Consider the following 27836-nt stretch of genomic DNA (forward strand, 5'->3'; position numbering starts at 1 on the left):
GCACCTGAGAGGCACCCCCCGCCCCACCCACGAAAGCCTTTGGGCCTTTGATGTGGCTCTCTCTGGTGGGTACTGAGCTGTAAAAGGGGCTCCCAGGCTCCATGGACTTTTGGTTCCTTCCCCAGCAGGACCCATGAAGGCAAGGCCCCATGGCTTGGCCTTCGGGGTCTCAAGCTGCTGGAACCCTCTGGCTGAGACCAGGCAAAGGCCAGATCTATGCAAGTTACTGACAGAGACACAGGCCTCAGTACTACCCCCACCACAAAGTCTGAGCCCACCTCTGTGGCCTGAGCTCCTCTTTCTACCTCCAAATCCCCATGTTGTGGAGCCTCTCCGAGTTGCTTCCTGCCCTCTACCTTTTCCCCTGGCTCTGTACTCACCATCCTTCACACTTGGCATGTCCAACCGCCACCTAGCAAAATCCTCCCTCCAAATTCTCCCAGGCCAGCAAGGTTTAGCCTAGGACATCATCCTTATCCCAGTGGCTGGTCTTGCTCCTACCTGCTATCAAACCAGGCCCTTCTGCCTGACTTTCAACCCTCTACTTGCCCCTCCTCCTGATTCCCAGCATACCACATCCTCTCTAAAGCTGGTCCCTTAACTGTCCTCAAACAGAGCCTGCTTACCCCTCTCAAATATTTCTCTGCCAGCCTACCCCTCCCCCTCCCCTAGGCAGCCTTCCTGGACTGCCCCAGCCCTGTCAATGGCACGCAGGTCTCCCTTTAATTGTCCTTGTTTCCCATGAGTTGTGTCACCTTTGTTCAAGTCCCCTGATAGCCTGGTTGAGGGCCAGGCACACAGGAGCTGCTGATAGGTAGATAGTGAGGAGCTAATGTCTGCCCTCCCCCCCACAAATTCTCCTGTTGACAGCCACCCCTGCTCCGCTCCTGAGTTCAGAAGCCAGCTCAGGCCTGGCTCTTTTCAAGGGTAGTTCATGCAGCCTTTCTGAACTCCCTGCTCAGGTCCCATCCCGTATGCCTGGGCAGGAAGAAGGCAGGCAGGGGCTGCAGCAGCTCACAGACACCAGAGAGGTTGAATGTCAAATGCACTTTACTGGGCCTCTGGGCCTTCCATTGCTGTCCTCCCCGAGCCTGGGGGCCCTCTCCCCAGCACCTCCAGCTGCACAGGAAGCAGGGTGGGTCAAGGGAGTACATGTGGAACTGCTCATTCTCCTACTCCAAAGGGTCCTGGATGATGCTGGGACCACAGCTGCTTGCCTCTTCTGCAGCCCCTCTCCAGGGCAGAGGAGGGGGGATGCCTGGGTCCTCAGCACAGGAAGCTGGGCTTCAAACCAGCCACCTGTCCCTTCCCTGATTAGAATGGGGCAGAGAGCATGTGCAAAACTCTACCAGGGCCAGTGGTGAGGTAAAAAGGCTAGCAGCTTGTTCCTGTTTAGGAAAGGGCTGTGTGGACCCTGAGATCGTGGTGCTTGCTGAGGATGGCGGGTGGGTGAAGTAGTGAGGTTCTGCCAGCTGAGGTGGGAGAGGGGTATTGGATGGTCATCTGGGTGGGGTGGCTGGTCCAGGGCCCCCCAGTCTTGGGTCACCAGTCCCGCTCAGCCGGTTCTCGGTAAGGGAGGCCTAGGAGCCTGAAGACATCCTTCTCGGTGGGAGTGGGTAGCACCCAGCCAGGCCCCACCTTGAGGCCCTGGGTATCCCGGACCACAGCCGTGCTAAGTGCATGCTCTGACAAGCTCATGCCCTTGGTCTTGGCCAGAGCCCTCATGGAGCGGTTGAAATGGGCAGAGCCAGTGAAGTAGAGCAGCGCGCAGGCAAACTCGCTGTAGGGCACAACGATGATGTCCAGCCGCCGGTGCCGCTGCCTGGGCCCTGGGAGCTGGCACACACCCAAGTACTTCTGCTGCTGCCCGTTCTGCTCCTGGCTCACCAAGTCATCTGTCAGGAACCCTAGGCCAACACAGGAGGCTGCTGACAGGGCAGGGGGCCAGGCCCTGGGCCATCGCATCCTCCCAGGTCTTCCCTAATCACCCCTGGCTTCTCTATTCCCAGCTCGCCCACTGGTCTACTGGGTCACCTTGCCCTCTCTGGACCTGTTTCCTTATCTGTAAAACATGGTCAGAAATTCCTCCCCACCTTCTCCACAGAAAGATCAGACAAAACTCAATCTGCCGGTACTGTTGATTACCTCTGTGTAGTGTGGGGAGCTCTGCTTCATCTCCTTGAAGTGGCTCTGGCCACAAGGGAGAGGTGTGCTTCTTATGAAGCAAGCTTCCCCTGCTTCTGGCCCAGGGATTGCCAGTTGGAGGCTTTTCCTCCTGGGAGCAGCTCAGCCCTGCCCTGTACCCTACCAACTTGCTCATCCAGAGATGGAGCAGATACCTCGTTGCCGGAGGCTGTCAAGGAGGTGACTGAAGATGCCCTGGTGGGACCGGCCATCTGGATGAGTGATGAGCACGTCCACATCACCACAGGTGGCTTTCCCCCGTCGGTACGAACCACATGCCACACACAGCAGCCCGGGGTTGAGGGCCTGGGCTGATTCCTGGACCTGGGGAAGAGCGGTGAGGGAGTAAGAGAACCGTGGGCCTCAAGCCCTATAAGGGGTTCCTCTTCAGGGGCAGCAAGAGGGTGTTCCCTGACCCAGGGGCCCAAACTCCCAGTTTATGACCCAAGCTAATCCCTGCATGTGGGTACCAGCCTGAGGGAATGAGCCCCAGGGAAAAGAGGCCAGAGGATCTACCCTGAGGAAAAGACTTCTCTAGCTTCACTAGGACAGAAGAGGAAGAAAAAGTGCTGACCCCACAGGAGGAAGGCCTGAGGGGAGATAGAAGAAAATAGTTACTCGATTCTGAGAGAGGGCACAGATCATTCTTTCCATCAGTGAACCTCCACCCAGGACAAGGGGCAGGTGCCTGGGACCCTCGGCAGGTGTCAGCAGCCCCAGGAATCTATTATGGATTTGGAGCTAAAGGTAGAAAGTATGTGCTAGTGCTTGGGGCCTGAGCAGGTGGCAGGCAGGGTGCCCTGGGAAATGTAGCCCAGAAATCTAACTGCACCTGTGCAAAAGTAACTGAAAGAAAGCAAAGAGAGGAGCAACTCAGAGCCAATACCCACATCCTGACTCAGAGGAATGGGGTGTAGGGGGAGGGAGCTGAGGCTGAGGGGGCTGACAGCTCAGGGATCATCGTTACTGAGGAGTGATAAGCCCATTAGCCCCCACCCCAGAGACACTGAGGCCTTTTATATGCAGATGGCCTCCCCGCCTCTGCCCCAGGACAGGGAGATTTCTGGGGCCCTGGATACTCACTGCTAGGACACCTCAATTCTCTTGCCAGGCGGGCTCTGCTAATCCCTTCACCCACTTCTAGAGCCTCCCACAAGGAGAATGAGTAATCCCATCAAAAACTCCTAAAGCTGGGGCCCTTAAATGGGGAGCAGGAGGCCAGGTGGAAAGCCACTTCTGTTCTAATGGGCTGGGGGCTAGCTGGGCCATTCTCTGTGCCCAGATACTGTGGCTGAGTGACGGTGTCATCACTAGCACCAAGGCCTGGTGATGGGTGGATAAAGAGAGCCCTGAGCATTCATCCTGCGCCTGCCTCAGTCCTGCGGCCTGGGGCACAGCTACAGGCTGATTCCAGCTAAACTGGGCCAGAGTCCCCATGGAGTCCTGACCCCATCTGAATCTCAGACCTAAGTGGGCAACCAGCTCCTAATCCTGAGGCCAACCACACGGTACATCCAGCCCTAAATGTATCCGTCTCCCTCTAATCTAGCTTTTACATGAACTTAATCCTTAGCCCAACTCTAAACAAAACCCAAATCGTGACCAAACCTTATTTCTAAGATAATCACAAATCTTAATTTGAAAGCAACCAACACTAACAAAATATTAATCCTAATTCAGGCCTAACCTTCACTTAACTCTTGATCTAGCTCTCCTCTAACTCCAAACCTAATTCTCCTGAAGCTGTGCTTCTACTCCAACTCTATCCCAAATCCTGAAGTATAGGGGTTTAGCCTTGGGTGGACTTCAGGTCCATAAACCTCCTGTAAAGAGACATAAAACTTCACACACTTGTGCATTCTTGGGGGTAAGAGGCCCTAATTTTCACCAAGTCCTCAAAGAAATTTGTGATCCCAAATAAAGTTAAGAACCTCTGTCCTAATCCATTCTTACACAGCCCAGTTCAAACCCCACTATCCTCAAGCAATTCTGAACATAATCTATCTCTGCAAAATCTAGTCCTAACATCAACCCAGTCCTAATACCATTCTAATATCTAATCCAATCCTAATTCTGCCCAACTCCTGAGAACCCTAATCCAGACAGCTGGTGTTACAGCTGCCCTACCAAAGCCACCCAGCCCCTCTTCTGGGTCCGCAGCTTCCCTCTCTCTTTGCTCTTTCCCCACCTGCCCCAACCTCCGCTGACCCACAGCTTCCGCTGTCTGCTGGGCTCCCCAGCTGAGAGATCAGGGGTTCTTGGCTTTGAACCAGGCCCTGACCTTCTAGCAGGGCCTGGCTCTCCTCACTGCTCTGGGACACCTGCTTACTGTTTGCTGGATCTCTGCAGCCTCCTCCCTGGGCATGCGTTCCAGGAAGTCACCGTAATACTTCAGGCCAATGGCCTGTTGGGTAGTCAGGGAGGCCTGGCTGCGGATGTCTTCCAGGGTCCGGAAGCCCTGGGAATAGAAGCCAGATGGGGAGGCTATGAGCATCCAGGACTAATGATGAGGCAGTGAGTGAACACACACACAAGGCTTCCATTCCCCTCCCCCGCCCCTACCCCAGATTCCTTGGAAGGCCTGAGGCAGGACCAATTCCAGCAGGAGTTAGGTTTGTAATCAGCGTGACTTTGGAAGGGCATGGGCACGGAAGACTCGCTGCAATCCTCAGATACTGGTTTGTGGGGTCCATCATAGCTTCTGAGTCCTTAGGTCTGGGGATGGGGCTGAGCATGCACATTGTTATCAGGCTCCCAAATGATTCTGAGCACAGTCAGGTATGGGAACCACTGCTCTGGGCACTCAGCCCCAAGACCTAGTCTCCTCAGCAAAGTCCTTGCTGGTCTGAGGGACAGAGAAATGCACTTCTAGTCCCTGCCTATGCCACAGATTGATGCCTCAAGGATACCACAACGACAGGGCTGTTCTGGGAGCCAGGAAACCACCGATCCCCTTGAAAAGTGGTCTCTCTACAGTCTGGGTTCATTTCCATCAGAGCACAGGTAGAAGGGAACTGTGGGACAGGAACCCTGAGATACAGAAAACTGAAATGGGGGCTGGGCCAGGCTGTGACCTGTTGGTACCACATCTGGGCAGTCTTGGTTCCTGCTCCCCAGATGTTGGAGAAGAGCTCTAAGACAGGCACGCTCTCACTGATATGGTCCAGCTTCCGCAGATGCCCACTCTCCAGGATCTCTACGACCTTCTCAGCCATCCGTTTTCCAACCCCAGGAATACTGCAGGCCTCCTAGAGCAGCAGGAGGCAGAGGCAAGAGAAAAGAATGAGAAGACGGGAGATGCAGGGCCAGTGGGAGTGAAGTACCCTGCTTTACCAGAAGTCTGGGAAAAGCCCAGCTTGGCTGGTTGGCAACTGCACAGCCATGTTAATCTTGGGCCCAGCTGAAGAAATAAACTTTGGATTGAATGAGGGCTGAGTAATTTGTCCCTTGTTTCCCAGAAGAACGGAGACCAGCAATAGGCAGTAGGGAAATGATGATTCTAGTCATCGCTGGTCGCTGTCATCATCACCATCCTAGCAACAGCAAGAGCTAACGTTTACTGAGGGCTAACTGCACCAGTACTGTGCTAAAGTGCTTTACAGGGATCATCTCATTTAATCCTCAGAACAATTCTGTGAATTTGCTTCTAAGTCCCTTTTTATTGATGAGGAAATAGATGCTCAGAGGGTTTAAGTAACTTGCCTAAAGTCACACAGCTAGTGAATGATGGGAAGCAGAATTCAAACTCAGCTCTGTTGGCCTCCAGAGTCTAAACTTTTTTTTTTTTTTTAACTTTTTATTACAGAAAAATTCAAATGTAGAGAGATTATAACAAACCCCCAAGTATCCATCACCCAGTTCAACAATTATTAAGATTTTGCCAATCTGCTTTACTCAATGTCCCCTTTTTTTTCTTTGTGTAAATCCCAGACACATAATTTTAACCACTATACCTGACCCCTACTTGTGACTGGTACTGCCACCAACCCCTGATTAGTAAAGAGAAGACCCTCTCACATTTCCCTAGCTTCCAGATACCTGGTAAGAGGTGACAGGCTTGTGGAAGCTCTTGAGGGCATTGATGGCCTTGGCATAGCCTAGGGCTCTCCACTTGTCTCCTTGAACAGTGTAGGCTTTGGCCAGCACTTCCAGCTTCTCTGTGATGTGGAGGTTGTGGTTGGTCGCCTTCTGGCTTGAAGGCTGTGCACAGACCCACTTATCCAGGGCCTTAGGGGTTGGGCTAGGCTCCCCATCTCCCTCAAGGGGGGTGGGGTAGTGGCCGCTGATCAGGATTTCCAAATCAGCTGCGCTAACCTGGGTCTCTTCTCCATCACTGGTTTCATCATCAGAGCCAGGCTTGAGGTAGGAAAGGAAAAGAGACAATAAATCCCTGCCCTCCATGAGAAAGGCTCCTTAAAGTAAGGGTTGAGTCTTCTAGCGAGACTGGGAGCTACCCAAGAATGAGGTTGGGTCTTCTGCATCAGACCTGGGACCCCTTAATTGTTGGGGCCATGTTCTACCTGGCTTCCCCCAGTGCCCAGCCCCAGAATCCCCATGGTACGTGGTAGGCACAGAATGGGCGAATGCAGGAGTGAAAAATGTTGGAAAGATCTAAATGGCTTCACAATCAAGCGAGCCCTGGGACTTTGTGAACAACCACCAGGTCCTTCCCCTTTCTCTGATTTGGTTCCCAGGGGGAGGGAGCCATGGGGGCTGGGAGGTTCCTGACCTGGGTTTGGATGCTTGGTGCCTCTTCTGCCTTCCGGAAAGGAGATACAGGTCTGGTGGGAGGAGGGGGAGGAGAAAGGGGTGTCCTGAGCAGAGCCTCATGGGGGCCAGGAGGAGTAGAAGAGTCTTGGTTGGCCTTGCTGGGCTGTGGTTGGTCCAGGTACCTGCAGGGATGATGATGGGAGTTTGGGACACCAAAAGTCTTATCTTACCTCTGCCCCTCATCCTGATGTGCCCAATTAAGACAATGATAGTTATTTTTTAAAATCCAAGAAGAGAGCTCAAGATGCTGCTAGAAAACATCTGAGGAAAGACTGCCACCAGCCCACCTGTTGGGGATGAAGATGCTGAATCCTGCTGTGTCCACCAGCCTTCGCTCCTGAAGGCACAAGCTCAGCCAGGCTGACTTTACCAGCTGGGCACCCGTGGGCAGTTGGGGCAGTTTAAGGAGACGGAGGGCCCGCTCACAGTCCATGCCTTCATCCACCACAATATGAGTGACCCCTGAGGCCTGGGCAGGACATATCTGGCCACCATGCTGGATGATCTGCTTCTCAAAGAGTTCGGCCCGGGCTCGCCCAATGCCAGTGGGCACCACATGGGCCCGCAGGGAGCTCAGCCACTCTGTGGAGGGGACATTCAGATGCCTATTGTCATGACTTTCAGATATGACCTGAATGAACCGTTTACAGTCTCCTCCCCCTCAGCAGTCATTTTTCCTTCCTTCCAGACAGTCTGCCTTGCATAAAGCGAATTTCTTGTGGGTCATCACTTACATTTAAGGAGCAAGGCCTTTCACGTGTCCTGTTCTCTGCTGTAACCCAGCACCTACGATAGTGCCTGTCAGAGTGTAGGCTTCCTATAAATATTTGTTAAATGAATGAATGAATGCCTCTTTTCTCCCTGCTTTGAACTGCAGTCCAGAATCACCTCATTTTTATCATTTCTTCACATTGACTCTGTGTCAGGCACAAGGCAGACATGTTTCTTGCCTTTACAGGCCTCACAGTCTCGCAGACCTCTTTTCCGCCGTGTAAACCTTTGCCATCTACTTGTCAATTTGGTTACAAAACAACTTATAATCCTGGGGACCTAAGTGAGATTTCTGTCCCTGACCTCTTAAGGCACTCTCCTGGAGAGCAAAGGGTTCTGCTGGTCATTTCCTGAGAAATCAAGCAGTATTTTCTGACTGATGGAGGTCTTAGGGTAGGCTAGAAGATAACGCAGCAAGTGGCCTGTCAAAGACCCAGGACTAACCATAGTGCAAGGCAGGTGCAAACAGACTCACAGGCCCTGAGCAGACAGAGTCAGCTCCTATCTATACCTGATTCTGGACATGAACAATGTAGGTTACAGGAAGGTTGAGAGTTCAAGCTCAGGAGGTGTCTGAGAGTGGGTGAGCTCACCTCCTGCTTCTTCTCTGTCTTCCCTCTTGGGCATCTTTGCAATTGCTTTTGATGATGGATTGGCATGGATTTTCTTCCGCTTTGGAAATGCCTTCAGGATGCCCCGGGGGTCCATGGAGGTTTGGCTGGATGCTGCTGGCCTTTCTGTTTGAGGGTTGATCAGGGCAGCAGTCATGTGGAAGGAAATCCAGAATAACCGTCCCCAAAACCCTCTCCCGACGGAGTTGGGGTTTCTAATGGCCAGACCTTGGGGGCAGCAGCTCAGTCCCCAGGGGTTTCCCAAAACCCAGTTGAACCTTGGTGGTTTAGCCTGGCTCTACATTCACCAGCGTTACAGAGTATTGGGGTGGGGGGGGGGAGGCTGGGACTAATGGAGGGCTTTTGAGGAATTGGAGAGAATATCATTCCTCACTGGGGTTGCTCTAAAGATCCAGTGCAGTATCTGCTCCTCCTGCAACCCACCTGCAAAGGGTTTTACAAAAAGAGGATGCCAGCCTGGGAAATGGAATTGTATCTTTAGAAAGGACTTGGGTTCCCCAAAAAAGTGGAGACTGGAGGGAACCTGCACATAAACGTCACGTCAAAGACCCACAAAGAAAAACTTGGGGGAAGGGGTTTAGGGGGGCAGTGGGAATGCCCTGCACCTGCCCTGGTCCCGGGCCTCTCAGCACGGTGGTGCTCAGCCTCACAGCTGCGGGGATATAGGGCAGAGCCGCAGCAGGTGTAGGGCGCCCTCCGGGATTGGGGGAGTTTCGGCCTCACAGCTGGGGGTGAAGACCCCGGCAGGTGTGGTGTGCCCGCCGCGTACGCAGCTGGGGCGGGCCAGGACTCCCAGCTGGGGGCCAGAGGTGAACTGGAACGCCCCAACTCTGCCCCAAGAGCCCCTCCCTCCCTGGATTCAGCTCCGGGGTGCGGTCATCCTCACTCTCGTCGCCCCGGGAAGAGCGGTAATTAAATACTTACCAATGGGGCCAATGAGAGCGAACGAAGGGAATAGGGGGGAGGGGAAGGGCGTGGAAGGTCAATTGCCCAGAACACCTTCCGGGTCAGCCGGAAGTGACCCTTGGCGGAGCGGTTGCCATGGCATCGGCCCGGCGCTCTGCGGGGCAGAGGAAAGATGGCGGTGACTAACTGGTTGGAGAGTCTGCGGGCTGCCAAGAAGACCGCGCTGCTGCAGGACGGTAACTCGAGGCTCCCGCGAGCACCCTCGTCCTTTTCCCCAGGGTCCGACCCTTCACTCTGGCCTCTCCGGGAAGGGCCTCAGAGCTTGGGACCCCAGAGCTGAAAGGGCCGCGGCCGTCAGCTAGTCCAGGTTCCTCATTTGCAGATGAGTAAACTGAGGTCCAGAGAGATGACGTGACTGGACTGCACGTCTCTGGATTCCCCCTAGTTTCCCGTACAACACCTCGCCACATTCTGAGTTCTCTTACTAATAAATAATAATCGTTTTCACTTTCATTATCTCGTTTGATCCTCACCGTTGTCCTGAGTCTGATAATTTTCCACCTCCTTTTACAGAAGAGGACACTGAAATCCAGGGAGGTTTTAGACCAGCCCCAGCTCCCCCAGCCAGTCAGTGGTACAAAATGAGTCTTGACCTGTGATCCCATGAAGCAGAGCCTGGGGGCTCTGTTGCTGAGGACAGCCTGGTGTCATGAAGAGGCTGGAGACCTGGGCTCTAGTTCCCATTCTGCCATTCTTTCACCAGGGACTCTTCAGTTGGCCCCTTTACTTGTTTGGACCTCACTTTCCTCATCTGTAAATGAGGCGGGTGGGCCACTTCCGTTGACTCTGAAGTCCTTTTCAAGCTGTAATGTTGTGAGTTTATATGTGAGCCTCTAAATGTTCCCTGGGCCTTTAGGGGTGACAGAGCAAGGGCCAGAAGCTGTGCCTAGAAGATGTGGTCACAGGGGTATGGAGTCTTGACTTTTTTCTGCACTAGGATTGGTTAGTTTAGGACCTCTTGTGCTTTCAGGTCCCCTCTGGACCCACGGATTGCTTGGCAGCCAGAATGAATTAGGTCTGAATTCCTGCAGTTCTCAGGATAACAGCTGGGAACACATCCACAGGCAGAGAGGCCGGTCAGGGGAGCCTGGAGTTTGTAGAAATTAAATCAGCTGCTCATTTGCTCATTCATTTCATGAAACATTAGGGAAGCTTTACTCTCTGCCAAGCTCTGTACTAGAGCAAATAGAAAAAGACATGTTGTCCCAGGCGTTCACAAGTGCGGTCAGGGAAAAAGACATGTAAATAAATAGCACTGTGTGTTGTTAAATAGAGGTGGGGATCTTGTATAAAATGCTAGGAGACCACAAAGGAGGAAATGGTGATGTCTTTGGAGGAAGATCTGACAGAAGAGGCAACGTTTATGGATCCTAAAGAATTAATAGGTGTTTGCTAAGTGGAGAAGAGGGGATGGATATTCCGTGAAGAATGAATCATGTGTAAAGGCATGGGGGTGTGCAAGTGTATGGATTATTACTAGAGGAATAACAATGTTTAGTGAGGCTGGAGCAGTCACCTATTCAGTTGTAACAAACCTTCATCAAGCACCAACACCCTATCAGACACTATGCTAGGTACAAGGGTTAATAAGGGAGTCCCTTTTCCCAAGGAGCAATGAGGGGACCTGGTGAAAAATGAAGAGAGATTGCAGATAAATTGGGGCGTATTGTGATAGATGTCCTGTGCCATGCTAAACACTGCACTATCTCACAGGACAGTGTTTAAACAAATATTTATCAACCAAGAAGATTTTCTCAATTTTTTATATTTTTAGTAGCATCACAAAGCAGTGTTTTAGGTTTTTTCCCAAACCAAAAAAATAATACAGAATCGAATATACAAATATGCCTTTTCAGTCATCCTCTGCAGATTTACCTTCCTAGGGGGTGTGTGTGTATAGGGGGGAATGTTACCTCCTTCCCACCAAGAATCACTGCTATTAATAATGATAACACACTTTTCAATTTTTTAATCATAGAATTAATTTATATTCATTGTGGAAATATTAAAAATAATTTTTAAAAAATCCATAATCCTACCACCCAGAAATAATCAGAATTTACGTTATTTTTATATTTTCCATTCATGTATGCTCACATATTTTTTCCCCAAAATATCATACTATCATATCTTAGGTGTTTTTAATCTATATTATCTATTATCTGTATATATTACTAGAATAAATGCAGTATTAGAATAAAGAATAGATAAATATTATATAATCTTTGGGTGAGGGAGGATGTCTAAGCACAACTTCTAGGGCAGTAACCGCAAAGGAAGGAATAGCTGACTACATAAAAATTAAAACACTTGTTTGGGGAAACCCACTTTAAATGAAATTAAAAGACAATTGAAACAATATTTGCAAAGATATGACATGTGGTTAATACACACAAAGGTCAATCAGATCAGGAAGAAGAAGATGTATACCCAAATAAAGTAGACTAAGGCCTGAACTGGCAATTCACTAGAAAAATGGCCAATACATCCTTGAAATACTGTTCAAGTTTCAAATATTTAAAGCCATATAAGAAGTCACTCTAGTATGGTTGTTAGAGCCTCAAATGGGCTTAAGCCCAGTTCTGTCATTTCCTAGCTTTAGAACCTTGAGTAAGTTACAGGACCTTTGTGCCTCAATTTTCCTCATCTGTGAAATACAAGTAATGGGAGCACATGAAATTCTTGTGATAATTAAATGAGGTAAAGCATGTAAAGTGCCTGGCAGATAGTAAAGACTGCATCCTGGCTGGCTCAAGTCTGGAGTCCAGGCCAGGCACCCTCAGCTATCAGAGGCAATGTCTTGTACCTTACGCCTGACAGGAAAACCCCCTTCCAGCTCCTTTGAGACATCCCAGTGACTTAGGGTGGTATGACCTAGGGGGCCTGCTGAGAGACCCTGCAAGCTTTGGGGTTGAGTTTCTCCAGAATACAAATTAGGAACAACTCAAGAGAACTATGGCCCAGGGGAGTGAGTTGGACAAGAAAAGGATTTGGGAGATCAGATACAGGTTGCCAGTTTTAGCTAGTGACACCTTTAGCTGGTTAGGGGCTTTGGGGCTCTTATTTATCAAGCATATGTTGGGTGCCTATCTACTGGGTATTAGTGCACTGAGGAATGCACCTATATCTACTTACCTATGTAAAACGGAGCCCTGGCGGTGCAGTGGTTAAGAGCTCGGTTGTTAATCAAAAGGTCAGCAGTTCGAATCCTTGGAAACACTATGGGGCAGTTCTACTCTGTCCTAAAGGGTTGCTGTGAGTCAGAATCGACTTGACAGCAATGGGGTTTTTTTTGTTTGTTTGTTTTTAACATGTAAAAAAAAGGGGAAATTACATAGCCACTCTTAAGCAAATGCTTATGATTATATTGTCTATGTGGAGGGAATTGGGCTGGAAACTCCCTTGGGTTCTTCTTTCAGTGGAAGATGAATCAATGTTCATTCATTCTTTCAATCAATATTTAGCTGGTGTCCTAGTATATGCCAGGTACTATTTTTATGCTTGGTCTCAGGGAAATCATGGACAGGGAGGAAAATATCCCCTATCTAGTAGAAGAGACAGGCAGTAATCAAATAATCTCACAAAATGATGGAAAATTATAAGCAAGGTAAGTGCCATGAATACTTGGAGACTAACATCAGCAGAAAACCCAGTGCAGTATACTGAGCTCTTAGGCTTGGGTTTTGGAACTGGGGAGAGAAAGATAAATAAGATGCCATTCTTGGGGAGACAGATGCTTTTAAAACTATCATACAATGTGATGAATATGCCACTGTGGGTATGAATAAAGGATTGTAGAGGCACATATAAGGAAGTGATTAATTCTGCCAAAGAGGCTGGGGATGATAGGTAAGGACAACTTACCAGTAGAAGTGACATTTGAGCTGTATTTTGAAGGGCAAGGAGGAGTTCAACAGACGGGAAGAACTATGGACTTTTGCTGGTAGAACAAATAGTAGGGCAAAGACACCTCCGGAGAAAGCTTCTGAAAGGAAGTCAGCCCTAGAGCATGTCTTTTTTTTTTAACCAGTTTTTCCTAGGGCAAGTCTTAAAGTAAATGGTCAATGATTGTTGGCAAGGAATTTTTCGAAGGCTCTGGGAGGGTTTCTCAAAACACCCAGTGCTGTTGCTGTTTACTCCGTAGACCCCTTGGTCTGTAAGAGGCAAGACAAGAGGAGGCTTTGGGGTAAGGCAATCTCCGCTTTGTGCACAGGGAGAAGGAAGGTGCACTATTTGTTCCCAGACGGGAAGGAAATGGCCGAAGAATATGATGAAAAGACAAGCGAGCTACTTGGTAAGTGACAGAGGCTCCCAGCGGGCCCTTAGGAATGATTGGGGCTGACCTAAGCACAGGTGAACACCCTTAGCCTTAGGCTTAAGGGAGGATCCCAGCACCAAATGTGGAAGCTAGGGGAGAGACGGAGGCCTTCCAGGCAACATTGTTCCTGAGAATAATTTGAGGACAGGGCTGGACACCGGAAGATGGAGACCTGGATTTGGAGTCCTTCTTTTGACTGGTAAACCCACCCCCACCCCCAGCCATTTGAGAGCGTAACACTAAGGTGGGAAGGGGAAAAAAACTTTACAGAGGAGGTGGTATTGGAACTGAGCCGTGTAGACTGGTGGTTGTGAGGACAGGCTTTCACTGTCTTTTTTTTTTTTTTTTTGCTTGTTTTTTTGAAACCACGCCAGGAGCAAGTATCAGTGGCTACAGAATCTGACCTTGGTAAAGGGTAAGGTCTGCCTCAGAGGCAGCAAGAATGGGGGCACTATTAAATAGGGCCCTCATCTTGGGATGTCAGAATCAAAGGGAATAGGGGGTAGAAACAGTGATTTTGCAATGTTGTTGTTTTCATTCCTGCAGCTCTCTTCCTCTAAGAATAGCCTCATGAATAGGAGTTCCAGCTCAGATTTGTGGAAGTGATTTGATTTGTCCATTCTCTGTTTCCAGGCATGCACATCAACATTAACTGACTTCCCAGAGTTGGGTGCCTGGCTACTTGACCCAGGCCTAAGGCTGTCAGCAGTGGGAATTGGTCTCTTTATTAAGTTCCACCTGAAATGCTAAGACCAATGATGGAGCCATGGGCTGGGTTATTTTCTTGTCATTGTTCTTGACTTTAATTTCTTCCTGGGCCTGATCGACAGGTAGTATTGGCGAGGGAATTTCTTTTTCCCTTTTTCTGACAGCTCATAAATGTCTAGAACCGACAACACGGATTACACTGGTTTGCATTCTCTTAGTCTCCAGTCTTAACACGTGTGTCCTGCGCATGTTCAGTCACAGAGTGAAGTGTTGATCCCTCCTTATTATGAGCTGCTTGGGCTCCAGTCCCAATTGGTTTAGTCTGGTGCTATTAAAAATCTTGATGTGTTTAGCATATGACACTGATTTGGTGGAAACCAATACAGTAGTAATATCCTCACAATGCATTGTAATTTATAGCGCTCCCAGGGGGTGACAGCCTTGGAATGCCTAACTGGGGAGAACTTATGAAAGCAGAGGTCACGTGGGCTAACCACCACCGTAACCAGGGCAGAGACTAGCGTCAGCCCTCTCCCCAGCCCCCAGCATCACCTCTTTTCTCTACACAGAGCAAATAAAACACTACAGCTGCTGTGGCTGTAAAAACAAACAAACAAATAAAACCCAAGCCTCTTTGTTGTGCTTGGACATGAAATTAAATGAAAAACAAGTCCGGGTTCCTTCATCTGTAGTGCTTTGTGCCCCACCGTCCCACGTTAACCTGTCACTTTTTTTGGTAGGTTGGGGAGGGACCATGACCTCCAAAATCCTTTTTCTTAAAAGCAGAAATGGAGGTTCATAGGAAAAGGTTATTTGGCTAAAGTTTACCTAATAATAATATTAATACCATAATTTTTATTGAGCACCATGCTAAGTGCTTTATGTGAATTATTTAATCATCTTCATTATAGCCCTATGAGGTAGGCACTTCTATCCCCATTTTACAGTTGGAGGAAACAACTGAAGCTCAAAGAGGTTCAGAATCACGGAGCTGGTTAGTTTCTGAGTAGGATTTAAGCCTAGGTCTGTCTGATTAAGAGTTCTTCTTTTAATTCACAACAATATACCTTTGGGAGCTGAGAATACTTAAATCCAGTTTTCTTCTTGTTAAATTTTACACTCCCCAGGATGACCTAAGTGGGGCTGATTGGGGCAGGGCAGAGACAGGCAGCTGAGGAATACCCTACCCACACCACTGGGCTACAGCCTTAGAGCAGCCAAGCCTTTTCCTGCCCATCACCAACCAGTGCTCCCCCTGCCCCAGGTGCCCTTGCAAGGTACTGTTCGTTGCTAATCTTTACGTGTAATAATCCCAGGCCTGAGATGGCTTTTGGTCATGCAGTCTATGAAGTAAAAAATAGAGATCATGGAGTTTTGTGGCAGTAAATGGGAGTAGTGTCCATTTTTCCAGCTGATTATACAAACTTGATAATTGGCCAACTGGTTTTCTGTTCGAAAAACCCACAAAGTAATTTACGGAGGAGGAATTGCTGATAGGTGCACATCTGTCCAGGACAGAGTTATTCCAGTTGATGTTAATAAGCATGTTAGTGTCATATTTTTTTTTCTATCCTCTTAATACTATTCATTCCCACCCCCCGCAATGAATGCTGTATGTATTCATAGAGGGAAAAACTGAAGGGCCTCCCAACAATGATCGGAACATCAAACCAGCCCAAGGAGAGCACAGCATGTCCACGGGGGCAGAGGCTGAAGGGCAGGCCATCCCCCAGCGATTACACTCGGATTACCAGCCTAATCTGCTTTGGTATTTGACCGCCAGCCTAACCACCCCAGGCTGCAGTTGGAGGATATTGAGCACTTTCATCCCCAAGCACTTCACCGGCTTTATAAATGACCCACTCGACTCCCTTCAGCCTCCTCAGGGATGGGACATGGCAGCTGTTTAATAGCCACATAGCAATGTTGCAGTGTTTTAGGGCAGAAAAGAAGAATCCTGCATCTAGTCTAAGCTGCAGGGAGTATTTAGGAAAGGGGAATGTAATTATCCATGTTGGAAGTGGGCCAGGGCTTGGAGCTTTGGGGAAAGAGGCCTTTAGGACCTCCAATTTCCAGCCCACCTGAAAGATGAGGCCTCCTTTCAGCAGTAGGGGACATCAGCCTGCTTCCTGCTGACTTAGTAAAAAGCCCCCAGGCGCTGCCTCCTTCATATAGTCCCCGGCAGACCCTTTACAGGTTCATTGAAAGTCTCCTTTCCAAGGACTGGCCTTGGCTTAGCCAGGAAGAGATGACAGCGTCCTGGGGAGCTGCCTTGCACACACCAGTTTGGGTTTAACGTATAATCAAATCAAAGTGACAGCAGGTGGAAGCAGTCTTCTGTTGCTGCAGGAGCTGTCCTTGAGTTCAGGAACAAAGATGAGGACAAGAAAGACAAGCAAAGACAAAGTATGTGTTTACATGGGGGTGTTCAAGTCCATGTGTGTGAGAGAAAGAACAAGGACTTCACCAAAATATTTCTTGGATCTTATCTCTTAAAGGAACGGGCAGGGAGACTTTCTTCTGCATCCTAACAAAGGATTTTATTCCCAAGGTTTCTTCTTTCTTTTTTTTTTTTTTTAAAGGTGAAGCAGTCAAGGGTACCAAATTCCTGTGACCTGGGTGACTTTTGAGGTCTGAAGTAAGCAAACCAGTAGCTGACTTTCTTCCTCCTTTGAGTACAAGTTGGGAAGGTTTCTCTGGAAAATTCAACACTTCTTGGAGTAAAAGAGTGGACAAGAAATCCTGGGGTCAGACTTGACTCTTGAGGCCACACTGGTCTTTGCTTTAGGACTTATAATTTACCAAGGCCCAGTATTACAGGAACAGGTCTTTTATTCAGCCCCAAATGGTTAGCTATTCCACATATTTACTTTTCAGATAATCAGAGTTTCTTCTTTAAAGACCAAAATATATGTAAGAAATAGAATGGCTTTTTTAAAATTATAGGAACCTTTCTAAATATTGTACAGTATATGCTTATTAAACATTTAGAGAATATAATTTAGCCTTTTGTTAATGACTCAGAATCTGGACTTGGAGTTAGGAGACTTGAACTTTAGCTGTAGCTTTTGCAAGTTGATTTCTCTGAGCCTTAGTAATTCTTCATACCCTGTCCCCTGGAGAGTGGTGGCAAGGGTCGAAGGAGAGCAGGCAGGGAAGAAATACTGTTTGTCCTCTGAAAAATACGGACGCTGGACTAGATGCTTTCTAGAGGGATTTCCATCTTTAAAATCTGTGATGACTGTGTTCTGTTATCTAGTGATAGCATTGGGTCTAGAAGATACATGCTTCGCCTTGCACTAAATAGTCCCAAGTGCCAGGTAGGTCTGATACTGCCCTTCAATGTGAACTGTCCCCACATGCTGTTGTCAGTATGCATTATTGTGCACAGAGCATTTTCTACATTGTTGGAGTGAGAATTTGGGAGTGATCTTTCCTATACCAGAGAGTGAGGTACATGGATCTTGTCACCATAAGCTACTGCTCAGAGGCATTTGTCACTTCTGAGTTTGCGGCTCTGACAGAGGCCCCCAGAGGGCTGGCTTCTAGTTATGTGAGGTATTACGTGAATAGATTTGGATATACTCCTGGTCACAGTCCATTCACTTAAGATAGCAGAAGTATTTGTAGGAAAGAAAAAAAAAGTTGCCTGTAAAGCATATTTCCAAGTCTTACTCTTCCTTATTAATTTTCATTATAAACTTGGAAATGTGTTTCTAGGGAGAGTTTTGGCCCTAAGACGTAATAAAATCACACTGCAGAATGCAGCAGACCTTATAAAAGCACATATTCAAGGGGAAATTCTAATTTTACAGCATACTGTTGTGTTCAGCTTGTGTGCCTTACTGATAGCAGCGAGGGTGTTTTGGTTTGGCACAGCTGCTCAAAAGGTCTCAAGGAACACCATCAGCTTGCCTGGATACTGAGGATCAGACAGTAGCCATCACACCCCAGTCCCAAAAAAGGAACAAACAGAAACTACCAAGCAGAATACCATGCCTCTTTGAGTTGTTTAACTCCTTCTAACAGCTCCAGGAGGGCCGCCAGCCTGTAGTACCGATCAGCTGCCCAGGCTGGAGGAGACCCTGAGGCAGCAGCCATGGTGATTCCAAATGCAGCAGGAAGGGAAAGCAACCTAGAGGGTACAGCTAGGGGCCAGGGACATCCCCTGCATTGATGGTGGCCTGCACTGATAACACCAGTCACCACAGCATCGCTGAGCGGGGTTCCTGAAAATCCCAGTAGGAGTTTTCAGGTGATGTCCATTGAACTAGTCTCTTGATTTATAATTTTCGTAATGTATGTACCTTACTTTAAAAAAAAAAAAAAAAGGTTGGCATCTCCTGGCTGGAGGGGAGATGAGAGGGTAGAGAGGGTTAGAAGCTGGTGAAATGGACAGGAAATGGACAGAGCGTGGAGGGAGAGAGCGGGCTGTCTTATTAGGGGGAGAGCAATTGGGAGTATGTAGCAAGGCGTATGTAAGTTTTTGTGTGAGAGACTGACTTGATTTGTAAACTTTCACTTAAAGCACAATAAAAATATAAAACCTTATGCGGACAGCTGACTTGTAAAACAGGAGAAATGGAGATTAATATTCGCACAGTAAAAGTACAAGGTCCACTTTACAAAAATGTTTACATTAGAACTTCTAGAAATGATGTATTTAAAATAGGGTTTAAATACAGAGATTTGACTGTTGTGTTAAGCCCACTATACCTGAAATGAGTGAGTTTCTGTATTTATTTAAACTTTCTGAATCATTTTTTTTTTTTTTTCTGAATCATCAGACAAACCTGCCCAGTAGCTTTACCCTCTTAACTTATTTTTCTTTTGTATGTTTTTTAGAGGCGGAAAAATCCATCTCAACTCCCACTTTTTGGGATCTGAATTTTCCTACCTACCAGTAATCACCTTTTTCCTAACCCTTGCACCTTCCCATTGCTTGAAGCCACACCTGGGTGCTCTTGACTCCTCTTAGAGCTTTGTTCCAGTTCCTTTTGTCTGAGTACCCATGCTGTGTGCTGTGCAGGTTGTCCAATACTGAAATGCTCTACTGAGATTTTAGAGGTTGGGAGGTCCCAGCTCAGCTGGGCAAAGCCCATGGAAAGACCTGTACATCCCACTTTTATCCTGTTCTAGTTATCCAGTGTGATGTCAGTGATTCAGCAGAAAAGAGCAGGGCCCCTTCTTTCCCCATAATCCCATTGCTTCCTTCTCTCCCCAGTGAGAAAGTGGCGTGTGAAAAGTACCCTCGGAGCCTTGGGCCAGTGGCAGATTGAAGTGGGTGATCCAGCACCCCCAGGAGCAGGAAGCCTGGGGTCAGAACTCCTCAAGGAAAGCAATGCCAATGTATGTCTATTTGTCCAGGTGCTCTGGGTGGAGGGTGGAGGGGGGGTGGTCAGGGTGGGCTGCTGGCCCTTGAAGATAGGGACCATGTCTTGTTCACCTCCTCATCTCCACTGTGCCCCCTGGACACATGGCTCTATGAATGTTTGCTGAATGAATACCCAGAGTTTGGTCTGGTCATCCCAGGTCCAGGGCTTCAGGCCTGCAATGTCACAGCAGTAGCAGCATTGGAGGGGGGTGCTGTGGAGAAGAACTGAGGCCCATTGGACCGCTGAGTGGAATTCCAAGGAGAGTAGGAGGTGTCCCTTCCTGCCTCTCCCAAGAATAGTTCTTGAGTTAAATTTGCCTTCTGCAGCCCATATTCATGCGCAAGGACACCAAGATGAGTTTTCAGTGGCGGATTCGAAACCTCCCCTACCCTAAGGATGTCTATAGTGTCTGTGTAGACCAGAAGGAGCGCTGCCTTGTTATCAGAACTACCAACAAAAAGTGAGTAGCATAGTGGGTACCTGTCTGAGTATGAGCAGACGGGGGGACAGGGTGGAGTTGGTCTGGGGTTAAGTCTCAGGTTGCTCCCTACCCAAGAGGGCAGATCTCCCCAGCTCTGAGGAGGGAAGGAAGGCTGAACTTAAACCCCAGTGGGCACTGAAAGCTTGAAGAGATTTTTCTTATTCCCCTCTCCAGGACCAGTTTGAATAATGTCATCAGCTCCATCAGGGTGAGGGATTACCACTTGAATGAGTATCTGGTACAGTACCTGGCACATACTGGGGTCCAGTAGTATCTGTTCAGTGACCAAGACGATGAGGGAACCACATGGCCATTAAGTTGTGATCTTAGGTGGTTCTTCTGTAAGGCTGTTGTGACCTTGATATCCTGCAGTCATAGTGCAGGTGGGCTGATGACACCGCTCTTAGAGCTGGCAGACAGCATACCTCTCCTAGGTGGTAGTTTAAAGTGTTAGCCCGGGACACAGTAAACCAGGTCCCTCCCTGCACTGAGGCGCAATGAGCAGATCCTTAGGCCTCTTAGGAGTGTCTTCCATTATGTTTCAAAAGGGGTACTCAACTTCCTTTTGCTCCTCTTCCGGTGGTCCACTAGCAGGTGTGGCAGGAGAGGCAAAAATGTGGGGATTGAGGCAATAGAAGGTGGCTGATAAGGATGATCCTGGTAGGATTGTTCCTGGGCTGACCATCTTGGGAATGCATTGACCCCGTTTGGGTTTCCAGAGCTCTGACTGATCACAGGAGAAGGCAGAGCCCTGTTCGAGGCCTGAAGAGAACAGCCCTGAAACAAATCAGCCTTGTCCTGTACCAGAAGGATTATAGCACAGGGCCACCTCCCATGAAGATCTGGGGCACTGAGCTGGGAGTTTTTATGTTACCTGTCCAGAGCTGCGAAGCCACTCTCTGTGCACCGTGGGTGCTAAGCCTAGTCCAGAGTTGCCCCCACTCCACCACTAGTTTATATGCATCAGGAAGAGCAGCGCCTTGCCCTGTCTTCTAAGCTGTGTGGCACCAGCTTCCTCCCCCATCTCCCTCAGGGCCATGAGGCCCACAGGGAAGTAGCATGGCTCCCAAGCTTCCCAAACACAGCCCTGAGTCCTCCCTTCCTCCCCTGACCTCCACACCCCATCATTTTGGCAGGGTTAAGGGGACAGGGGAAGGGGTGGAGATGAATGAATTAATTTCAGGGTTATTGCTGTACATGCAACCAGCAGCCCCTGCAGTGGGCCTTGTCAATAAATATAAAGTCATAATAATAAGGGTTTGCGTTTATAAAGCACTTTGAAGCCCTCAGATAAAAGGCAGTTTATTCCCGTTATTGTTCTCATCATTAACAGGAGTCAGTGCCTGAAAGTGGAATTTAGCAGTTTCAGACAACAGAGAAATTGCCTTCAGGAAAACAAACTCCGTGCTTCAGCAAGCATTCCCTGGCGTAAGAGGCTCTGGGTCCAAACTGGGAACAAAAGTGCTTCTGATAGCGCTTGAATCTGCAGCCCAGCAGTTTGTGGAGCTGGCTGCTGCCTCCCTTTTGTCCCCCAGAGGTCACTGTCGAATACAGACATCAGGCCGAAATGTGATTACCAGGGAGTGAGAGGAGAGAGGCTAGCTCGCTCACCAGAAAATTCATTTGTGGTTAGATCCTCTGGGTCCCATCTCATGCACGTATGCAGCCATAGGTGGCGCTGTTGGCCAGGAGCTCCATGGCTCAAGGCCCACTCTAGCGCCTAGGGTGGGGGAAACAATTTTGAAATGATGGGTGAGGCCGGGTGGGATAGGAGTGGTTTCCTGGGAAGGGCAGGGCTGGTGACTGAAGAGCAAAGTCCCCATTTTGGAGCCCCCCTGAGCTCTGGTACAGCATCCCAGGCTGGCTCAGCCCAGCCCTCCTCCAGTCCCTCTGCTGGGAAGTAGGCTAGAGAGACTGTGAAACCCGTAACTGGCTCCTTCCTGAACCTCTTGGCATTTTCATCTTCTGCCTGGAGTACTGTATTCTCCACCTTTACTACCACTAAACAAAACTTAATAGCTATTTGAGTAGTTAATTTTTTGAGGGTACTTTTAAAATCTGTTCTCTGATCTTCATACCATCTGGAGGAGGGGAGGGTACATATTTTTATTCTCGTGTTACATATTAATGTATCTACGAAGGCAGCGTGATGAACTGACCCACTGAAGGGAATGTTAGTGACAGTCTCTCTCGGTGCCCAGGCACGTGCAGTTTCCACTACACAGTGGCATTTCTGTCTTATTTGACCTCTTTCTTTACCTGGAGGTTCCATGCCTGCCCCAGGTCTAATATCCTGGACTGTGGTTACCAACCAAAGCCAGGGTTCCTTTGTCCATACATACGTTGCCCCTGAAGAACCAATTGGCCACTTTTCTTGAAGGAATGGATTCTAGTGTATTGTGTCCTAAGTGAGGGATGGATCAAAGAAGGAAGAAAGTGTGTTTCCAAGATCTATCTGCTCCTGATAAGAGCATTTGTGCACAAAGGTTCTTAACCTCAGTCCAGAAGTTGGCAGCTGTAAGTGGAATGAGCCAAAGTGGAGTGGCAAGATGTTGGGTTAAATCTGGCCTCTGCCTCTTATTAGCTGTATTATTTTGGGCAAGGTTTCCTCATCTACCACAGGAGAATATTCAAACCTACCTCATAGATTGTTTGGGGAATTTAATTAAATCATATATATACAAACACTGAGCACAGTGGCTGGCCTGAAGCAGGTCCTCAACAATTCTTTGGAAATCTGAATCTGAGGAGAGCTTGGCTGATAAAATATTGGTGCTGCTAACACTGTGGGAGGTGTTAATAGGCATGGTTAGGAAAAAGGATTCTGTGGTCAAGTAAGTTTAGGGAACTCTGGATTAAATAGGTTTCTCTTTGGCAGGGCTTCTGGGAGCCTTTAGTATGTACATGGGCACGCTGACTCTCTAGGAGGGCTGCTGCAGGCAGGGGTGACCGCAGTTTGGCCAGAGCCTTGATGGTAAGGAAGAAGGAAGATTTGCCTGCTGATTTTCTCAGGCCCTGACGGGTCGAGGACGTCTCTGGACAGCTCTGGCTGTGCAGGTTGTGCGGTGTGAAGGATGACTGTCCACAGCAGCTTTGCTTCTACTTTCAGCCTCTTTTCCAGGGTCTCTCTCACTCTGCACCTAGCCTCTCATGCCCCTTCTCAGTTCACTGAAGGGGAAAGGCTGGGATCAGGGAGGGGATTCAGTAGGAAGAGAGTGATAGGATACAGTAGTTCATTTCTGTAATCACCAAAATGAAGGAGCTGCCCTTTGGCACAGGGAAGAGGGAGGGACAGAGGTGGCCTGTTCCAGGCCTTTTCACAATGATTTAAAGTTCATCTAGCACATCTTCTTTACTTGAGGAAGAAATCTGGAAGAAGAAACTGAGGCACAGATATTAAATGGCCTGCCCAGGATGACAGGGCAGGGCCAGGAAGCCTACTGTGAACCTTTGCTTGCATATAAGTCTTTTTTAAAGATTTTGGCATTCAGAAAGCCATTTATGTTGAGAGAGTACTTAGGAGACCCGCAGGGTGGGGGGGGGGGGCGGTCCCTGTGCCCAGGGATTCCCAGGAGAGACAGCCTGTTTGTTGCTGCCCTCCTCTTAGTCCATGAGCTCTAAAAGTCTCCCTGCCCACCCTTGGACAGATGCAGGAAATCTAGACCATGTGGCCTGTTACTTGGTAGTGAGAATGTGGAGAGATGGAGGGGTCAGGAGATTATTGCTTGCAACAGGGGCTTCTCCATATATCATCTTTGTAACTTGGGAAAGATACCTAACTTTTCTATGTCTCAGTTTCCTCTTCTGTAAAAAGGCATAATAGAAGTAATCAACCTGAGAGAATTATTTTGAGTATCAAATGTGTTTAGAACAGTGCCTGGTACAGAATAAGCATTCATATGCCATTTTTCATTGCATAGTAGAACCCGAGAATGGTGAAGGGAGATGGGAATGGGGGAGGAGGGAGCTGGGTGTCTGCAGGAAGCTAGGGAGCTGGGTGTCTGCAGGAAGCTAGGGAGCTGTCCCGCTTAAGCGGTTCACCTTTTAGCAGAAGCACAACAATGTTTACTAGGTTTGAGCCCCTCAGGAGCACAGGGATATGGATTTGTTTCTTCCTTATCCTTACATCTCCAGCTCAGGGCTCAAGGCCTGGAACATAGGTGATGCCTAATACATGTTTGCTGGCTGCCTGAGGCTGAGGATTCCAGCTTTCCCAGAAGCACAGTAGGTGTCTGGTATCCCTCTCTGGTCCATGTTGCTGATGAGAAGGTCTAGTGCAGTGCAGCTCCCCTCAGGTGCACTCCAAAGCCAGGAAATGGAGGAAAAAGGGGGAGGGCCAGCCGTTGCCTCTGAGGAGGGAAAGCAGATGTCCCATACTGCCTTGAACACTGCCTGTCAAAGAACCTCTGAGGAGAAGTCACTTCACCTCAACCAATAAACTAAATCCATTAGAACTGACTCTCAAAACAAAGCTGAGCTCTGGACCCTGCCTTTCCTCTGGCCTCACGAAAGGTGGTGGGAGTATGACAAGGAAGGGTAGAAGCTGTACACCTCAAGTTTCCTTTGATCCTGTCACTGGTTGGCGTTGAGGCCAAGCCCTGGGATTCTTTTTCCAGTCCCACTGCCCCAGCCTGGAGAATGTGGTTTGTCAGTGCCCCTCTGAGGTCGCACAGGTGTGTCCCTGTCCGTACCGCCCCCCCCGCCCCCCGCCCCCCGCCCCGCACGCACGCCTCGTAGGGAGAAAGGATGTTCCAGTGCTCAGGGCCTTACACAGGCCCCCATCTGCTCGTATGTGTGTCTAGGCTGCTTCTCTCGCCACCGGTCTACTTTTTGTGTATATTTGTGGGTAAGATGTTAACACTTCCTAACAAGCCTTTGTGTTCATCTAATCTCTGCTGTTTAACCTTTGACTCCCCCCATTATCAGTGTCTGCCACCTTTGCTGGCCGGAGCAGCCCCAGGAAGAACCTTCAGCCTGGGCTGGCTAGGAAGAGGCTAAGGCCGGCATTCCTTCGCCGGTCTACAGGCAGATGGATCACCTTTCCCTGGGGCAGAGCTTTGGAAAATAAAGCAAACTTGTGGTGCCATTAGGATACCCACCCTGCCCCCCCCACTCCTTTTGAACTGTCAGCCTTTAAGTAAACATTCTTTTCCTGCCGTGGGTCCCAGCACCTTGGTGGGGGAGTGGCGAACCTGGGAGGAGAGGGGCCCTGCAGCTTCTGCTGAGCTGAGGGATTTGGGCAGGGAGAGCAGGGGGCAGAAGTGCTGCATTGATGTCAACTATCCGAGTCCCCAGGGCATCGGGGCTTTTGAAGTGGACTCAGAGTAGCGGACTCAGAGTAGCTGTCGCAAGGAGGACGAGGCCCCCTCTGAAGTATTAAAAGTCACATCCTTTCCAGGCCCCTCACTTGAGTTTGTTTGTACCTGCCTTCAGGTTGTTGCTTCCCAGCCCACACAACCACTGCAGCAGAAAGCCATGCTGTGCCCAGGTGACAGGCCTAGCAGCCACTGGCCAAGCTGTGGCCACACTTCCACCAAGAAAAACGGCAAGCGGGCTGTTGTCAGAGACGAGGAGGCTGTTCTTTGTGCTCTGGTGTAATAAGCACCAGGCTAGAAGCAAGAAACTTTAATCCTAAAGCCACTGACAACTGGCTATGTGAAACCAGGCAAGACATTTCACCTCTCTGAGCCAGAGTTTCTTCTTTGGTAAAAGGGGTCAAATTTCCTTCCAAACAAAGCCCAGTTACATACATTATGGGCCAGGTGTTGCTATCTGGGTATTAAAAGGGATCATTAATCTCTAGACTGGCACCTGTAGAGGCTAGGGTCTGGGTGTGGTGTGTGAAAAGCCGAGTAGGGTCTCGGGGCCGGCAAAGTAGTCCAGAACCCCAGAGCCAGCTTCTGTGGTGAGGCACGTGGTTTGTCCTCAGTGTGAGTCTTCCTTGTGGGTGTACTTTTCTCTTTGGCCTACAAGCAGAGTCAGGCTTAACAGGCCTTGAAAGACCCTAAGAGAGGAAAAGGTAGACCTTCAGTGAAAGTTCCACGTAAAAGGCAAATTCTAGGTCCCCAGCTTTGGGGGACAGCCCTAGGTGTCCTTATTCTGTCCCTTGTCAGAACCAGTGTTTCCATTTTCTGTGTGGTGTGCCCATAACGTTTGGGGTACAGAGGAGGCCCAGGTTACCTGAGCTATTTGTGTATTCTCCCTCTCTTTGGGAATCCCACCCTTAAGTCTCAGTTACTCTTACCCCTGATCTAATGAAGGAATAATGACTAGTTTGGCACTTCTTCTGTTAGACTGGCCATAAGGCTTTTCATCCTTTCTTTCCAGGGCCACTAAGCTCTAAAATACCTGTGGTTCTAACTGTCTTCCCTTCTCTCAGGCTGTGTGGAAGGTGTGGGAGAACAGTGTAGAAGCTTGGCCACAGGTGGCCTGATGCCCAGCTATTAGGGTCACCTTATTGGGTGACCCCATGGACTTTTGGTGTTCCCACAGGTACTACAAGAAGTTCTCCATTCCTGACCTAGACAGATACCAGCTACCTCTGGACGATTCCTCCCTGAGCTTTGCTCATGCCAACTGCACCCTGATCATCTCCGTAAGATTCACCCAAACTTCTTGGCCACTGCATCAGGGAGTGTTTTCCTTTCCCTGTCCACTTTCCATCCCATAGGATTCCCCAATTCTGGCCTTAGGCCCTGGGGTGTAATTGTTAGATAATAGCCATCTCTAATTCAGAATGGAGAGAGCAGGGTGGGGGCTCAGGGAGGAGCCTGATATACAAATCACAGCTGGAAGAGGATAGAGGATGGTGGGAGTGGGATAGAAATCACAGGATCTGGGTTCTGGTTCAAGATCTGTTCCAACCCAGCCCTATGATCTTGACCAAATCATTCAACCTTGTAGGCCTCAATTTCATCATCTTCAAATATAGGGATTAGAAGGGGCTCTGTGTGTGTGTTTGTAGGGAGGGGAAGGAGTTTAGTAACTGATACGTCCACTACTTCCTGATTCCATCCATAGTACCAGAAGCCAAAGGAGGTCCTGGCAGCCGAGTCAGAGCTACAGAAGGAGTTGAAGAAGGTGAAGACGGCCCACAACAGCGATGGGGACTGCAAGACCCAGTAGTCAGTCCCTCAGCCTGCACCTCCAGGGTAGGCGTGTGTGAGGCACCTCCTATCAGGCTGTGAGACTTAAATGCTTATGCCTGGCCGGCATGAGGGCACCCTCCTCTCTTCTAGGAGCTGTTGAGTCTCTGTAAGAACCAGATCCTGGGGCATTCCTAGCTTCTGGGGCACTCCTAGCCCCTGGGGCACTCCTAGCCCCTGGGCCATGGTCTATTTCCTGAGTAAAGTCATTCTGAGTTACTGCTGATGGACTGCCCTCTTGTCCACCTGTGTGTGCTGCCTGGCCCCTGGGCCCGCTGGCCTCCCCAGATAGGGTGTTGGTGATGACATCTCCTTCTCCTCCATCCTGGGCTAGAGCAGGGTCCTTCAACATAAAGCCTTCTACATAAAGGGGAAGAGGATGGAAGCATTCAGCCCCAACAGGGGCTGAGTGTCCCCAGACTCAGAGAAAGACTAGGCTGGAAAGGACTCTGGCAGAAGTGGCCCCGAAGTCTAAGACAGATGTGG

The 27836-nt window shown here is 49.1% G+C and overlaps 2 protein-coding genes across 4 annotated transcripts; one reads left to right on the forward strand and one right to left on the reverse strand.

Moving 5' to 3' along the window:
* Nucleotides 1-681: 681 nt before the first annotated feature.
* POLL (DNA polymerase lambda) lies at nucleotides 682-9376 on the reverse strand. 2 transcript variants are annotated; one of them, XM_049856106.1, is made up of 9 exons: nucleotides 9282-9376; nucleotides 8319-8462; nucleotides 7242-7536; nucleotides 6914-7076; nucleotides 6223-6540; nucleotides 5259-5432; nucleotides 4514-4642; nucleotides 2340-2508; nucleotides 692-1907 (listed from the first exon to the last, which is right to left on the reverse strand). In XM_049856106.1, the coding sequence occupies exons 2-9, from the start codon at nucleotides 8431-8433 to the stop codon at nucleotides 1543-1545; spliced, it is 1728 nt and encodes a 575-aa protein (XP_049712063.1). In that variant the 5' UTR covers nucleotides 8434-8462; nucleotides 9282-9376; the 3' UTR covers nucleotides 692-1542. The 2 variants fall into 2 exon arrangements, with proteins under 2 accessions (XP_049712064.1, XP_049712063.1); XM_049856107.1 differs by lacking the exons at nucleotides 6223-6540; nucleotides 6914-7076; nucleotides 7242-7536; nucleotides 9282-9376 and having other exon boundaries at nucleotides 682-1907; nucleotides 8319-8384.
* DPCD (deleted in primary ciliary dyskinesia homolog (mouse)) lies at nucleotides 9367-27597 on the forward strand. Of its 2 annotated transcripts, XM_049856108.1 has the most exons (6): nucleotides 9368-9499; nucleotides 13537-13617; nucleotides 19574-19698; nucleotides 20051-20184; nucleotides 26698-26800; nucleotides 27226-27594. In XM_049856108.1, exons 1-6 carry the CDS (start codon nucleotides 9436-9438, stop codon nucleotides 27328-27330), a joined length of 612 nt encoding a protein of 203 aa, XP_049712065.1. In that variant the 5' UTR covers nucleotides 9368-9435; the 3' UTR covers nucleotides 27331-27594. The 2 variants fall into 2 exon arrangements, with proteins under 2 accessions (XP_049712066.1, XP_049712065.1); XM_049856109.1 differs by lacking the exon at nucleotides 13537-13617 and having other exon boundaries at nucleotides 9367-9499; nucleotides 27226-27597.
* Nucleotides 27598-27836: the final 239 nt, after the last annotated feature.

This window comes from Elephas maximus, chromosome 16, assembly GCF_024166365.1.
Source record: "Elephas maximus indicus isolate mEleMax1 chromosome 16, mEleMax1 primary haplotype, whole genome shotgun sequence".
In the NCBI taxonomy this organism is placed as follows: domain Eukaryota; kingdom Metazoa; phylum Chordata; class Mammalia; order Proboscidea; family Elephantidae; genus Elephas; species Elephas maximus.

Bases quoted from the DNA above. Each gene is read 5' to 3' on its own strand.
- POLL (XM_049856106.1), bottom strand. From the start codon at position 8,433: ATGGACCCCCGGGGCATCCTGAAGGCATTTCCAAAGCGGAAGAAAATC. The intron at 7,077-7,241 runs GTGGGCTGGTGG...TCATCCCTGCAG, and splicing joins AGCATCTTCATCCCCAACAG to GTACCTGGACCAACCACAGC. The intron at 5,433-6,222 runs GTATCTGGAAGC...CTGCTGCTCTAG, and splicing joins AGCCTGTCACCTCTTACCAG to GAGGCCTGCAGTATTCCTGG.
- DPCD (XM_049856108.1), top strand. From the start codon at position 9,436: ATGGCGGTGACTAACTGGTTGGAGAGTCTGCGGGCTGCCAAGAAGACC. The intron at 9,500-13,536 runs GTAACTCGAGGC...CTTTGTGCACAG, and splicing joins GACCGCGCTGCTGCAGGACG to GGAGAAGGAAGGTGCACTAT. The intron at 20,185-26,697 runs GTGAGTAGCATA...GTGTTCCCACAG, and splicing joins ATCAGAACTACCAACAAAAA to GTACTACAAGAAGTTCTCCA.